Source organism: Anolis carolinensis, chromosome 1 (assembly GCF_035594765.1).
Source record: "Anolis carolinensis isolate JA03-04 chromosome 1, rAnoCar3.1.pri, whole genome shotgun sequence".
NCBI classification, from domain to species: domain Eukaryota; kingdom Metazoa; phylum Chordata; class Lepidosauria; order Squamata; family Dactyloidae; genus Anolis; species Anolis carolinensis.
In genome coordinates, this window is record NC_085841.1 from 351493578 (window position 1) to 351509078 (window position 15501).

Consider the following 15501-nt stretch of genomic DNA (forward strand, 5'->3'; position numbering starts at 1 on the left):
TTGTATGATATGTGAGCCGCTCCGAGTCCCCGTTGGGGAGATGGAGGTGGCATACAAAAATAAAATAATAATAATAATAATAATAATAATAATAATAATAATAATTATTATTATTAAACATTAGGAAGAACTTATTGAGGATAAGAGCTCTTTGACAGTGAAATGCCTTGCTTGGGGGTCCAATGAAGTTTCCTTCTCTGGGGGTTTTAAAGCAAAGGCTGGATTGGAAGTGCTTTGATTGTGTGTTCCTACATGGCAGAGGGTTTTTGGAAAAGCACTCAAGACTTGGCTGTTTGGTTGTGCATTTAAGTAAATCAGATATAATTTGCCAAATAGTCACTGTTGAATGTTTTAGGTTGAATGTTTTTATGTTGAATGTTTTTATATTGTGGAATGATATTTTAAATTGTAAGTCGCTCGGAGCACTCTGGTGGAGAGCGACTAATTAAGAAATAAAGTGAAGTGAAGTGAAGTGAAGGGTTGTACTGGATGACCCTTGTGGTCTTCTCCAACTCCATGATTCTAGACTTGGCATATTCATTTGGTATGGTGCAGATGGAAAGAACTCATGATGCAAGGAACTACCTGATATCTCCTTATGCAATAGTCTAAAATAGGCATGGGCAGGCTGTTAGGAATTGTGGGAGCTGAAGTCCAAAACACCTGGAGGGCCAAAGTTTGCCCATGTTTGGTCTAAAAGTAATTTAGTAATTTCAACTGGAAGTCATCAAGAGGATTTCAGCTATAAGTAAGCAGAATGGGAGAGGATGCTCTTCAAACTATTCTAGGATGAAGCATCCTAGTCCATGATGAGATATAGTGGAAGCAGACCTAGGATGAAGATCAGATGGGTAAACCTTAAAATATATTGCATAGCTCTTGCTGTGGTGAGCTATACAACTACAAATCTCATCATCTAGCCTGGAGGGGATAATGAGAGTTGCAACTCAAGAGCCACATGGGGGACAGTCTAGTCAAACCTGCTGGGTGGCTGTGGATTCAGGGTTATGTGCCAAATGGCAAGACCGACCTCCCGCATTCTGCTTGAAAGCCTGGCTCCCTACTTTCAGGAAATCTGGCAGCCCTTTTCATCACGCTCCCTTCCCACTCCCCTAGGGTGGACTTTAAAAACAACACAGTAATTGTATTCAATAGGAAATAGCAGCTGACTAGGCAATTAGTTCCCTATGCTAATTTCTCCAGCTGCCAGGTCAGAGTTGCTCTGTAGAAATCATCTCCATCCATTGATGCATTGCTAAGGGGGATGAGGGAATCAGACAGATCTCATAGAGCCTGCGTGACAATGGAGAGGCAGACACAGCAAGGAAGAGTGCTGAGCCACATATGCATTATTTCAAGGCAACCTCCCATATGGTGTTACACAGCACATGTGCTCTAATGGCCCTGGAATCTCCAGATTCCTTCTAAGGAAACATGAGCTTGAAAGCAGTGAGAAGGATCCCCCTTTTGCTCTGAAATCCCTGTCAAGGCAATATTGCTGGCACAAAAGATCTGAATCATAATTCTATATCATTATCTACATTTTGTAGCTTTACATACGTAGCTTTACATACATCGCTTCTTGGCCTTTTGGCTAAGATCAAGTATAGCTACATAGTAAAGCTCCTACAGAACCCTCCCAGATTGTGTATCCTGCTAGTGTCCTGACACACATTGGACTCTCTTGATGTGCATCAACCCAATGGCATTGTCCATATGGGCACTGAGAATGTTTGATGCACATTGGCATCCATTATCAATCAATAATTTTATTGGCTTTCCTATGTATGAATGTTACAATAAGGCTCATTTCCATTTCCTGTTGGAACATGTCTACTTAAAATAGATACAAGTTCCATACTGAATTCTAGCACTGCTTTTAAATATAATTTTCATGCTAGGTTTCTGTTTTCGGGGACTCCTTGTGAGTATTGAGGAATCGCTGCCCAGCTAGTACAGAACTGCTACATCCTGCAAAGGATTTTGGAAAGTAGTTATGTGATGCTTTAGTGATCTCATTGAGTTTCAGCATCATCCCACGTGAATTCAGATGGTGCACTAGAATGGACCATTGGCTGTCTGAGGCCAAGGGCAAGATGCATTGCATTCCACACAGAGTAATGCTCAGATAGCAGCTACTTCTACACATTTGATCAAATAGTCTTCACCACCACCTCCACTGGCTTGTTTATGCATGGTAGGTCCTCCCAACTTGCAATACACTTCCCATCCAGCAGAAAGTGTAGAGTTTATTTAGACTTTTAGTCTAGGCAACAAATAAAGAGAAAATGACTCCACCTCTGGTTCTCCCATTGCTTTCCCTTCACTCCACAAGCCCTGGTGGGCAGTCAGCTGCCACTAGTTTATAAGCTGCAGGGGAATACAGAGGACTCTTAGTATCCACTGGGATTTGGTTCCAAGATCATGTGAATACTAAAATCAGTGGATGTTCAAGTCCCATTATATTCAATGAACCCCGGTGGTGAAGTGTGTTAAAGCACTGAGCTGCTGAACTTGCAGACCAAAAGGTCCCAGGTTCAAATCCTGGGAGCGGAGTGAGCGCCCACTGTTAGCTCCAGCTTCTGCCAACCTAGCAGTTCGAAAACATGCCAATGTGAGTAGATCAATAGGTACCGCTCCGGCGGGAAGGTAACGGTGCTCCATGCAGTCATGCTGGCCACATGACCTTGGAGGTGTCTACAGACAATGCTGGCTCTTCAGCTTAGAAATGGAGATGAGCACCAACCCCCAGAGTCAGACATGACTGGACTTAACGTCAGGAGAAACCTTTACCTTTACCTTTATAGTAAAACTGCATTGCTTACATCAGTGGTTCTCAACCTGTGGGTCCCCAGGTATTTTGGCCTACAACTCCCAGAAACCCCAGCCAGTTTATCAGCTGTTACGATTTCTGGTAGTTGAAGGCCAAAATATCTGGGGACCCACAGGTTGAAAACTACTGGCTTATATAAAATGGCAAACAATGCAAACGACTGTTGGAGAGAGCCGGATGATCTGTGTAATATTTATTATTTATTTATTTACAGCATTTATATTCCGCCCTTCTCACCCCGAAGGGGACTCAGGGAGGATCACATTACACATATAGGCAAACATTCAATGTCTTTTAACATAGAACAAAGACAAGACAAACATAGGCTCCGAGCGGGCCTCGAACTCATGACCTCCTGGTCAGAGTGATTCATTGCAGCTGGTTTCAGCTGGCTTGCTCTCCAGCCCGGGCCTAATACTTGCAATGGGGTCTACACCAGGTTATGCTTACATATTAGCTTAGTCTAAGGGCATAGAAAACCATCAGGATTTGCTTTTGGGATTCCCTCCCGCCTGCAAATATTTTCAAGTCATGTTTGGTTGAATCTGTGGGTGCAGAACATAGACATGGCCTATGCCATCGAAGGCAGTTGACCTCAATTTGCTTAGGGATAGTGCCATTCTTGATGTGTGCTTGGTTTCCTATTATGGGGGGGGGGGGTGTCATAGGTCAGTTGCAGACCATGTTCAAAGGTCATAGATTTAATCCCTTCCTTCTCAGCTGAAAAGAGGATCTGGTATTAGACGATGAGAATGTTCTCTGCCATTTGGAGGAGCCAGGACTGGGCTAGGTAGACAAAGAGTTTGGCCTACAGAAAGCGAGCTTCCTATATTTCTTCATAAGTACTTACACATTGTAGGAGGAGAAACAGTGGGAAAACTGTCAGAGCAGAGTATGGTTACTTTTTTAGATCCCAACTCCTAAAATCCCCTTGGTTGTGAGATTCCAGAAGTTATAGTCCACCTTTTCTGACAATTCTGTTGATTATCCTTGGTGTTCTTATTGTGTCATCTCAGACTTCACTGGAATAGTTTGAAAGGTGCTGTTTATCTGTGGAAATGTTTGAATCTAAACTGCAATCAAGGGAAATACAACTTCTTTTTCTTCTTTTCAATCAAGGGTTTCCATTCTATGCACACTTACATTCCTAGACAAACCCTATGAATATTGTAAGATGCACTTTTGACTGAATACACTTAGGACATGCTGTAAGTCATACATTTTTTGAGTCATATTCTTGGGACAGTTACTATTTCACAGTCTAATCCAGTGGTTCTCAACCTGTGGGTCCCCAGATGTTTTGGCCTTCAACTGCCAGAAATCCTAACAGCTGGTAAACTGGCTGGGATTTCAGGGAGTTGTAGGCCAACACATCTGGGGACTTACAGGTTGAGAACCACTGGTCTAACCTATCTTGCAAGATTGGTGTGAGGTTAAAAGGAAAGTGGACAAAATGCCATGTATGTTCCTATGGGGATTTTGGCCTTAAGTTGCATTAATTGCATATGGCTTAACACAAGTCAGAACCTGGCCATGCTGTTTAGGAAGGTTCTGGGAGATGTAGTCCAAAAAGTAATATTTCCAGATCTTGAAATTGTACTACTAAAGAAAACTGTTGAATATACATTGCAAAAAATACTCTTCCCTCACTAGATACAAGTTGAGTATCCCTTATCCAAAATGCTTTTGGATGCTCCTAATTTTGAATACCCGTATAATATGATATCTTGGCATGAGACCCACAAAATTCATTGGTGCTTCATATAGACCTTACAGACATAAACTGAAGGTAATTTTATACAGTTTATGCACACGGAGACATCAGAAAACAGACTCACTATCTCAGATACCCATGTGAGCAATTTTGGAAGATTTTGGATTTCCAGATAAAGGATGCTCAATCTATAACTACAGCCAAGTACTTACTTTCATTCCAGCCATCAGCTGGAATCAGGGCCCTAGCACACATACAGACGTGGATCTAGAAGCTTTTCACTAAAGGTAACAGTGCTAGCTAAGGCACCTTTCAATTGCTGCATTTCTGTTGTGGGATTACAATGGAGCAAAGCCAATATGCTACAATGTATATCATCCCCACCCTGGGAAGAAACCGGGTGTCCTTTCCTCAAATTGGGAGACAGGTAGGATACAAAATAAACAAACAAGCAACGTAACTCACTGTAGGAAAGCCAGAAGGATTGCATTCATCTTATTTATTTGTTTTGAAGCATTTCTTGGCTGCTTCTCTCAGAGTCATGCTCTCTCTAAGCAGAATACAGAGGAATAAATTATAGCCCAGACAGACAGTTTAGCTGAACCGCACCCACCCACTCAAGTATTTGAATCATGTTTTGAGCCTTAAAATTCAGTTCCTCAGAGGAAGCAACATAGAAGGCCTGGCTGGAGGCTTGAGCCAAAGAGGTTGAGTATAATTCATTCAAGAAGATGCTCCCAGGGATGAGGGGCTCTCACCAAGAAGATCTGGTCTCTTGTATTCACCACCTTGGTTTCCTTTACTGGTGGGTCTGAATATGGCATTCATGCTGAATACTGGAGTACAAGGGTGGGATACTAGGGCTGAGGTAGCACTTTAGCTCTTTCGTCCAAAGAACTAGAGTGAAATCTAGCTTTCGGTGATTTGCAATAGATCAGCAAACAATTTCCTCTTGTGCTTCAGAAGTAAGCAGCCAAAAGAGTACAGACTAAAACAACAGTCCAGCCCAGACATGGGCAAGCTTTGCTTTGAACTCGGTTATTTGAGTCCACACTGTCATATAACCCCATTCAAAGTAGATAATGTGGGATTTTATACAGCTATGTGGAAGGGGCATGACATGCCTTTTCTTAAAGTCAGTGGTACTAATATAGGCCTCTTCTACACAGTTGTATAAAATCCACATTATCTGCTTTGAACTGTGTTATATGGAAGTATAGACTAAGGCCCCTTCCACACAGCTGTATAAAATCCCACATTATCTGCTTTGAACTGGGTTATATGGTAGTGTGGACTCAGATAACCCCATTCAAAGCAGATATTGTGGATTATCTGCCTTGATAACCTGGATTATCTGGCATTGTAGAAGGAGACAGACATTTCTCAAGGGTGCTTGAAATTACTTGTAACCCACTGAACTGAATGCAACTCCCCAGCACATATTCCAGGGGGCAAAATTTCAGTTACTATGAACTGAGCATAGAATAGTCCCAAAACCTCCTAGTGAATACTACAGTTCAAAAAGCAAGTTTTCCAGACTTTGGTTGATTTTGCATGGCATTTGTGGATGAAGCAATCTGGGAAGCCAAATGGCAAGTGCATAATGCATTCAGACTCCATGTTTGTAGCTAACTCTCAATATTGTGAGAGGTACACCTGAGTGTGTGTGTAAACATGCTTCTCTTTGCACATTTGTGGGGAAACTTTTCAGACTGGGTCACTGATGGGCCAAGGAGAACTTGCCATCTATGGATTATTTTTCTTTGTTTTCCATGACCATCATAGTTGACATGGATACAAAAGGGATTTTCTTGTTGGTTCTTAAGCTCTCCAGACTCTCTGGACCAATGTTTTCTTAGCCTTTTAGCTTGGTATTGTGTGCTTTCGTTTTCAATTTTGGAGAACTCTAAGCTAAAACAAGGGGTGCATCTACATTGTAGAATCAATGCAGTTTGACACCATTTTAATAGCTATGGCTCAATGCATTTATTTATTTATTTATTTATTTACTTCATTTCTATCCCGCTCTTCTCACCCCGCAGGGGACTCAGAGCGGTGTACAACATATATTTAGGCACTTATGGGTGTATCCTACAGCACGGTTATAACAATATGGTGCCACTTTAATTGCCATACCTCTGGCCTATGGGATACTGGGAATTATAGTAGGGTGAAGCATTGTACTTGGAATTTTGTAGTGTGATCCCATGATCTACAAATTTAGAATACTAGAAACCAGGACGGGCTTAGCACAGTGAGCTAAACTGCTGTGCTGCAGAAAAATCCTGCTGATTGAAAGGTCGGCAATCCAAGCCCAGGTCAGGGTGAGCACCCACCATTAGCTCCAGCTAGCAGGTCTAAAGCAGAAATATGAGTAGATAAATAGGTACCGCTTTTAGCGGGGAGGTAATAAAGGCTCCCTTAAAGACATTGATCGGGAGGAAAGCTCTGTGGCATGGAAAATGGAGCGACAGCCCCCCGCCCCCCCTCCATGGCCAGAGTCGAGCACAGCCTCCAAGATGCTGGAAATATGATGGGAAAAACTGCCTTTAGCCCTGTTTGTGTTGTCTCTCCTTGTTAATTGTATAATCAGCATTGAATGTTTTCTGTATGTGTGTTCTGTAAGCCGCTCTGAGTCCCCTTGGGGTGAGAAGGGTGGGGTGAAGCTCAGCATATCACAGGATGAGACTAGACAGTTAAGAGTAAAGTGGTGTGATATGGACCAGCTCCAGTCTAACATTGGAGGCCATGTAGGGCTAGGATATGGATGGGAAGTCATCAAAGAAGGCCAGCTGCTGTACACTGCATTTCAGAGGAAGGCAGGCAAACCACCTCTGGCTACTGCTTGCCTAAGGAAGCCCTGTGACATTCATGGTGTCGCCATAAGACGATTTGGAGGCACAGGCACACCTATATTCTTAGAAAACGGTAAAACCTCTCCATAGCTCACTCTCCTCGCTCTCTTCCCCCTGGGATCTCCAGGCTCGGTCTGGAGGGGAGGGGGAGGAGAAAAGAGGGCCGAAGTCCCTCCCCTCCCCTCTGGCTGCCGCCTCCTCCCTCTCCGCTCCGCCGAGCACTTTTTCTCCCCTTTAAACTCGGCAACTCTCAACTTTTTCCCTCCTCCTGCTTTTTTACAACATGGGAGGAAACATCACGTAGCGGCCGCAGCGGGAGACGGAGCGCCTTTTGCCTTGGCAGCCTCTGCTTTGGGGGGCGGGTCGCCTCGGTCCTCCGCGCCCTCCTCCTCTGGGCAAAGTAGAGGGAAGAGAGAGAGAGACAGAGAGAAGAGAAGAGAGAGGAGGGCTTGGGGCTTGGGCGCGCCATGGCCAGGAGGGAGAGAGGCGCTTTCCTCCTCCTCTTCATCATCACCATCTTCTTCCCCGCGGGGCACCTCTCGGGGCGGCTCTCCTCCTGCTTCTAGCCGGGTGGGAGTGGCTCGCCTGGAGCCCCGGAGAGACAGGGAGGGAGCTGTCCTCCTCTCAGGGCGCTGGGAGCCCCACTCCGAGACCAGGCGCTGACATGCCGCCGGGGGTAAGTGGCAGAAACGGTGTCCGAAGTTCGCGTGCCTGCGTTTTCAGATCTCTCAGCCCACCTTGGCAAGGGGATCCAGTCGTCTGTATCACCAATCCCTTTTCTTTCCCTCCTCTGTGTTGCTTGGAATCGTTTTTGCGCGGCGCCTCGGGAGAGTTGCTGGGAGGGCATTTTTACGCACAAGGGCTGGGAGTTTTCAGCGCAAACTGAGGACTCCAGGGCGAGTTTTCAGGGTGCTTTTACGCACAAGTTAGGCACGCCTGGAGGGAGTTTAGAGGGCACCTTTACGCAGAAGCTGGAAACCCCAGGAGCAAGCTTTTCAAGGGGTCTTTACATATTGGATGGGAGCCCTGGATATGAGCCCTGGGCGATTTTAAACGGGAGCTGGAGATCCCAAGAGCGAGCTTGGCACTTTTACACGCAAGGCAGACACACTGAAAGCCAGTTCTCAGGGCACTTTTACACGCAAGGCAGGCACACTGAGAGCGAGTTCTCAGGGCACTTTTACACGCAAGGCAGGCACACTGAGAGCGAGTTCTCAGGGCACTTTTACACACAGGCAGGCACACTGAGAGCGAGTTTTCAGGGCACTTTTACACGCAAGGCAGGCACACTGAGAGCGAGTTCTCAGGGCACTTTTACACGCAAGGCAGGCACACTGAGAGCGAGTTCTCAGGGCACTTTTACACGCAAGGCAGGCACACTGAGAGCGAGTTCTCAGGGCACTTTTACACGCAAGGCAGGCACACTGAGAGCGAGTTCTCAGGGCACTTTTACACACAGGCAGGCACACTGAGAGCGAGTTCTCAGGGCACTTTTACACACAGGCAGGCACACTGAGAGCGAGTTTTCAGGGCACTTTTACACGCAAGGCAGGCACACTGAGAGCGAGTTCTCAGGGCACTTTTACACGCAAGGCAGGCACACTGAGAGCGAGTTCTCAGGGCACTTTTACACACAGGCAGGCACACTGAGAGCGAGTTCTCAGGGCACTTTTACACGCAAGGCAGGCACACTGAGAGCGAGTTTTCAGGTTACTTTTACGCACAAGGCAGGAACCCTGAGAGCGAGTTTTCAGGGCACCTTTATTCACAAGAGGAGCCCCGATGGCGAAGTGTGTTAAAGCGCTGAGCTGCTGAATTTGCAGACGGAAAGGTCCCAGGTTCAAACCCTGGGAGCGGAATGAGCGCCCGCGGTTAGCTCCAGCTTCTGCCAACCTAGCAGTTCGAAAACATGCAAATGTGAGTAGATCAATAGGTACCGCTCCGGCGGGAATGTAACGGCGTTCCATGCAGTCATGCCGTCCACATGACCTTGGAGGTGTCTACGGACAACGCCGGCTCTTTGGCTTAGAAATAGAGATGAGCACCAACCCCCAGAGTCAGACATGACTGGACTTTACCTTTACTTTACCTTACTCACAAGCCTGGTTCCCCAAGCTTGGGTTTACACGTTGCCATTCTGCACGCGTTTGCACAACAAGCTGGAGTGTTGCGCTAAGGACGGCCCCTGACCCTTGTCTCCCGCTGACCCTTGTCTCTTCTGCTCCCTTCTTTCTCAGGTGGCGGAAGGCAGCCCCCGGCGCGACTCGCCGCCCTCCCTGGAGCTGCCTGCGCGGAAGCGGCTCCTCCAGCCCCCGCCGCCGCCGCCCCCGCTGGAAGAGCGCTGCGCCAGCCGTCCTCCGCCCGAAGGAGCCGGGGCCGCCGCCGGGACCGAGCCGGGCCATTTGGAGAGAGCCGCCGGAGGAGGGCGCGGAGCCGGAGGAGGATGGTGCCGGAGTTGCCAAGCCAAGCTGGCCGAGCTCCGGAGGCAAGCGCTGAAGCTGGCCGCCGGGCACAACTCCCTGGCCCCGCTAGTAAGTCTCCCCAGACCCCCAGCTTCCATGACCTGCACAGGACAGTCTGGAGCAGGCATGAGCAAACTTTGGCCCTCCAGCTGTTTTGGACTTCAACTCCCACCATTCCTAACAGCCTCAGGCCCTTTCCTTTTCCCACTCAGGGGCTGAGGGGGAAAAGGAAAGGGCCTGAGGCTGTTAGGAATGGTGAGAGTTGAAGTCCAAAACACCTGGAGGGCCAGAGTTTGCTCGTCCCTGTTCTTGAGGGACTTTGAATGACAGCCACCCTCCAATCCAGGACCCTCCAATCCAGTTCTAGCCCACAAAGCAATTCCTTATAGCCCTGCAGTCAGCATTCTGGTTGTTGTAGTCCAAAATAGGACTTTCCTCAACTCCAATCAGGATTTTGGAAGATGAAGTCTAGAAATTAACTCCCCATTCCTGCAATAAGGGATCTGGCAATTGTAGTCCAGAAAAGGATCTTCCTTAGCTGGGCACTCAGGATTTTGGGAGTTAAGGTCCTTCCCAATCCTTCAGTGTCCAAGGAACTGAAGACCATGCCTGTGCCTCTTGAAACACATTAAAACAAAACCTTCCCTGATTATTTCCCTGGTCCAAAAAGTAACTTTCCCAAGGTGTGGTATTGGGAGATTTTTTTTTCGTGTCAGGAGCAACCGGAGTTGCTTCTGGAGTGAGAGAATTGGCCGTCTGCAAGGACGTTGCCCAGGGGATGCCCAGATGTTTTGATGTTTTTACCATCCTTGTGGGAGGCTTCTCTCATTTCCCCGCATGGAGCTGGAGCTGATAGAGGGAGCTCATCCGCACTCTCCCCGGGTGGGATTCGAACCTGGCAGCCTTCAGGTCAGCAACCCAACCTTCAAGTCACAAGGCTTTTATCCCCTAGGCCACCGGAGGCTCCTTATTGGGAGATGGGACCTACCCAGCATAGGAAGCCGCTTGTTGCTTTGAGACTTCCAGAGGTGCATTTGCCCAACTACAAAACAACAACAAACCCTTCCTTCTTTATGTCCCAGTTGCCGGCATTGCTATAAAACACCCCTTGCAAGCTTGTGCTTTAGCTCTCCTCATACTTTACGCACTATACAAGGAACTTAAAAGCACACTGCATTGTGTTTGAAAGAGTATATCTCCCAGAACTGTGTTGAGGTTGCCTTTCCCTGCATGGAAATGTTGTAGTCTGTAGCCTTGGGAACGACTGTGTAGCAGTATCAGTTCTGGCACTCAAGATTGTTTCTTTCCCTATTGTATTTATCATTATTACAGGTATCTCTATGTTTGCTAACCAGATGTATGTCTGCACATTATACTGCACACCAAGTCTCTAGAAATTTACTCCTATAAACTCTGCTACCTTTTACTACTTTGGGGGGAAAAACTTCTGTTCATCTTTGGAAAAGCCTGTTCTTCTCTGTGTAGTTTTGGTAGCTCTCCACTGCGAAGCACCAGGATGCCCCTTTCTCTCCTCTTTGATCTCTACTGTGGGTTTTCTGTGCACAGCTTATTTTGTGGAGGCCACCCCATCTCTATTGCTTATAGTTGTAGTCACCTATATTACTGGGAGTCCACATGTATTATGGGAATTGCTTGATATTGGTATGTATTGATTGGTACACTATTGTGCTGTTGTGCCTTGCAGTGGATAATGAGGTACGTGTAAGTTTACTGGCCTTTAAAGGGTCTTACACTCCACAGATTCAGTGGAAAAGTATTATGGAAGTTGTAGTCCAAGGTTAATTGTGCACACCCTTGGAAACCAATCCATTACTGTTTCCCCTCGAAAATAAGACAGTGTCTTCTCCCAAAGATGCACTAGGTCTTATTTTCAGGGGATGTCTTATTTTTCCATGAAGAAGAATTCACATTTATTGTTGAACAAAAAAATGAACATTTATTATATACTGTACAGTAGTTGTCATCATACACGTGCGTAACCAGATAAACTGTGAATCCTGTCAAGAATTTCTTGTTACTACCATTATTTCCATGTATTTCTATGTTACATACATTTATCAATCCTGTATGCTCTGGTATCCTGTTTGGCAGGCATGCTTCCAAACAAAAACTTTGCTAGGTCTTACTTTTGGGGGAGGCCTTATATTTAGCAAATCAGCAAAACCTCTACTAGGTCTTATTTTCAGGGAAACAGGGTATCTCAGCACATAAAGATGTATGTATGTGCCTTCAAGGCTTTTGTTGACTTGTGATGACCCCATGGATTTCCAAGTCTTTTCTTAGGCAAGGAATACTCCTAAGTCATTTTGCCAGTTCCTTCCTATGTTTATTGATGTAGTCTGAACTCTGTGTAGAATTCTGGTGCTTTAGTTATGTTTGTATAGGAGAGCCAGTGTGATGTTGCAGTTTGAGCATTGGATTATGGCTCTGGAGGCCAGAATTTGAATCCCTGCTCAGACATGTAAGCCCAGTGTGTGATCATGGGCAAGCCACATTCTCTCAACCTCAGAGAAGGTGTGGACAACTCCTATTGACTAGGAGCATGGGACAAATAGCCATTTAAAATCTAGTTTTGTGTTCATTGCTGTTCTGTTTTAGGTCAAGGGCTATGAGTTTCCACTGTACCATAAATCCTTCCTTGGGCAAGTCTTCTTCTCTCTCAGCCTGTAACCTACCTCATAAGATTGTGGTGCAAACAAACTTGGGGAGGAGGAGAGATCCTCTTGAGTTCAGCAGAGGAAAGATGGGTTTTTAACTATATATTAAACAATAAATATTAGCTGCACTCTGCAGAGACTTGCTCTGGAGAACTGAATAAGTTACAAGTTGCTTCTGGTAGTAGTGTAGAAAGGGTATGTGTCAAATTCCATGTCTATCATTCCTCTCTGATGCTTAGTGCATGTTTTGAATATTATTTTTTATGTGGAGAAAGTGGGTGATCATTGCTCTTAAGTTAGAGAATGCCCATTGTGAGGATAGGTATGTTGAGGAATGAATTGTCATTCCCATATGTGATATTGTGCAGCCTATCTATGTACTGGTGATACTCATATGGGGGATCTTTATCTTTAAGGCTTGACCCCCATTCTTGGAGCTCTTGGACAAGAGCCCATTCCCACCCCCCAGATTTAGTGCTTTGCTTCTGGGATTAATATTAATTGTTCTTTTGTACTGAAGCAATAAAAAGAGATGAGCATTTGGAAGAATGTGGTTGGACATGGGTTAAACCGTTGATTATGTTGGCTGTAGAATATGGCAAGTGAGCATGATATGTGCAGCCCTATAATGAGGAAGTTTGGTTGTTTTGCTGAATATGGCCCTGTTTCTTTTAGAGGAGCAGTCTTGTATCCTCATGACTTTGGTTTCCAATTTTAGATGAGGTTTTGTGTGAATTTTAGCTCCCTTAGGACATGGATTTCATGCTTTTGAATCTCATAAAAACTGTTTGCTAATGTTTGCTGATCAAATCACAAGTTTTTTTGCTTTGTTAAAGTAGCTACTTAGTGAGCTGGTTAACTGTAACCTTATTCATGTGTTACTCAAGGGTAGGGCACTCATGTGAGGAAGCTGGAGTGAAGTTATGCTTCTGTCTTTTGATATATGAGCCTTTACTTTGAGGCCAGTATTTCTGTAGAGGAGTTCTTATCTTTGATTAGCTCAGGCCTACATTATTTGAAGGACCATAAGGTTTCCCATATGAAGACATTAGGATTGCATGGTTGTATAATGTCTGCTTCCGACAGAAGGCTGCTGTTACCTTACTATGTAGCAGAGATGGTAAAGTGCCAGATGTGTATTGGGGTGCAGTGAACATCAGTGTTTGATTTGTAACAATATGTGTTGTGCAGTGTGTACCATTTTGTTATGTGCATTGATGTGTGATCTTCATAATTGTGCAATGCACATTTGTACAGTATGCATTATCAGTGCACAGTGTACATCAGTGTTCTCTAGGAACTCATGATAGTTTCCTATTACTTATCTTCATCATTCAATAAATGATAAAGATAAGTAATAGCACATCTAGGAGGATGTATAGTGGCATAACATAACAGGTCAAATAGGATTCCAGCAATTATTTTTGGACTGTATCTTCCTGAATTCCCAAGTCAGGATATCTAATGACCACGTTATCTGGAAGGGTAGAATTCCAGAAAGGGAATTTTCCAAGTGCTGCATTCATCAGGTTATCAGGAGAAGATTCTGCAATCATTGATTACATAAAAGTTTTGATAACATGTTGCAGTCAAAATGGTCTTCCTTTACTTGTCAGGTAATCTGTAGGTCTGTGCGCTGATACGATCAGTTGTTGTAAAAAGATATATTGTTTTAGTGGGGGGTTTTTTTGGCCAGGAGTTGTTTGATGAGCCCAGAGCATGATCAGAAAGCACACAATGGAATAACCTTGCTGAAGTTAAACAAATTTGAGCCTTGTCTATCCTAAGGTGTGTGATAGGTACAGGCCAAGTCATTTTGATGCCTGGAATGGGTGTTGGCTTCAATATCAGGGAGGTAGTGAGTTTGTCCTGGGTTTCAGTCTAATCAATGTCTAATGTCTTGGATTTCAAGTTTGGATTAAAACTTGGAACAGATTCATGGTCCCTCTGACTTGGTATAGTGTCATAACTCATCCCCTGAAGTTGGAAGGGCATGACACAGCGGATGAGGCCTATTGTGAGGAATCTAACTCCCTGAGTCTGAGGAGTGGGCCCTATTCCCTGGCAGGAGGTTGCAGATGCCAAAGACACATGGCCATTATTCACAAAGAGATTACACAAATCCCAGTGGTTGATCTGTAGGAAACACTGATTAATAAGGGCACCTGGTATCTGAAGATAGCTGCCTATAAAGCTGCCAACAGTTGGCTGGCAGCTTCATTGCTCTCAACCATCCCATCATGGTGACTGGCAGTATTCTTGATCTTGGACTGGCTATGATTTATGTTTCTGTTTTACTCCTTGCTGGCTTTATTTAATGGGACATTTGATTTGTTGTTTGTCTTCTGTACTGGCTGATGACCACCCTCTTGCTTCTGCCTTTATAATTTTGGATAACCTTTGACTGACCTGGACTGGATTAACTTCTTGTCAGCTCTTGCACTCAACCTACCTGCTCCCTAGGACACTTGCCAACAGGGAACCATAACTACCATTGTCTAATGCTTCTCTCCTATCCAGAACAGGGTACATAGCTCCTATTAGCAATCATGTTTATTTGGATAGATCATAAATTTCTGTCCTTTTTATGACACTCAAAATTGTTTTATGAGGCAGCCACTTGAATGTAATTGTTGGGCCTACTAAAAACTAACTTAATTTTTACTTTTTTTGCGCTCCATGCAATCATGCTGGCCACATGACCTTGGAGGTGTCTACAGACAACGCTGGCTCTTTGGCTTAGAAATGGACATAAGCACCAATCCCCAGAGTTGGACAGGACTAGACTTAACATAAGAGGAAAACCTTTACCTTTTACATTCTACTTTTTTAGGCATAGGATATGTTGAGGTCTTTTTCAATACAAACAGATGCATACATATAATTGATAAACAACATTCTTAAGGCATAAGTTGGGTTTTTCCCAACTGCAAAGGTAAACCCAGTAAACTTGCTTTTC

General features: G+C 44.9%; 1 protein-coding gene across 2 annotated transcripts in view; it reads left to right on the top strand.

Annotated features, from left to right (window-relative positions):
- Positions 1-15501, top strand: part of kif26a (kinesin family member 26A) — a 212271-nt gene that overhangs the window by 6445 nt on the left and 190325 nt on the right. Inside the window, exons 1-2 of one of the 2 annotated variants that reach the window (XM_008105041.3) lie at positions 7612-8078; positions 9640-9933. In XM_008105041.3, the coding sequence (XP_008103248.2) occupies positions 8067-8078; positions 9640-9933 (306 nt within the window). In that variant the 5' untranslated portion in view covers positions 7612-8066. Of the gene's footprint in view, positions 1-7611; positions 8079-9639; positions 9934-15501 lie in introns of those variants that run through there. The other variant, XM_062968538.1, reaches the window with a different exon arrangement.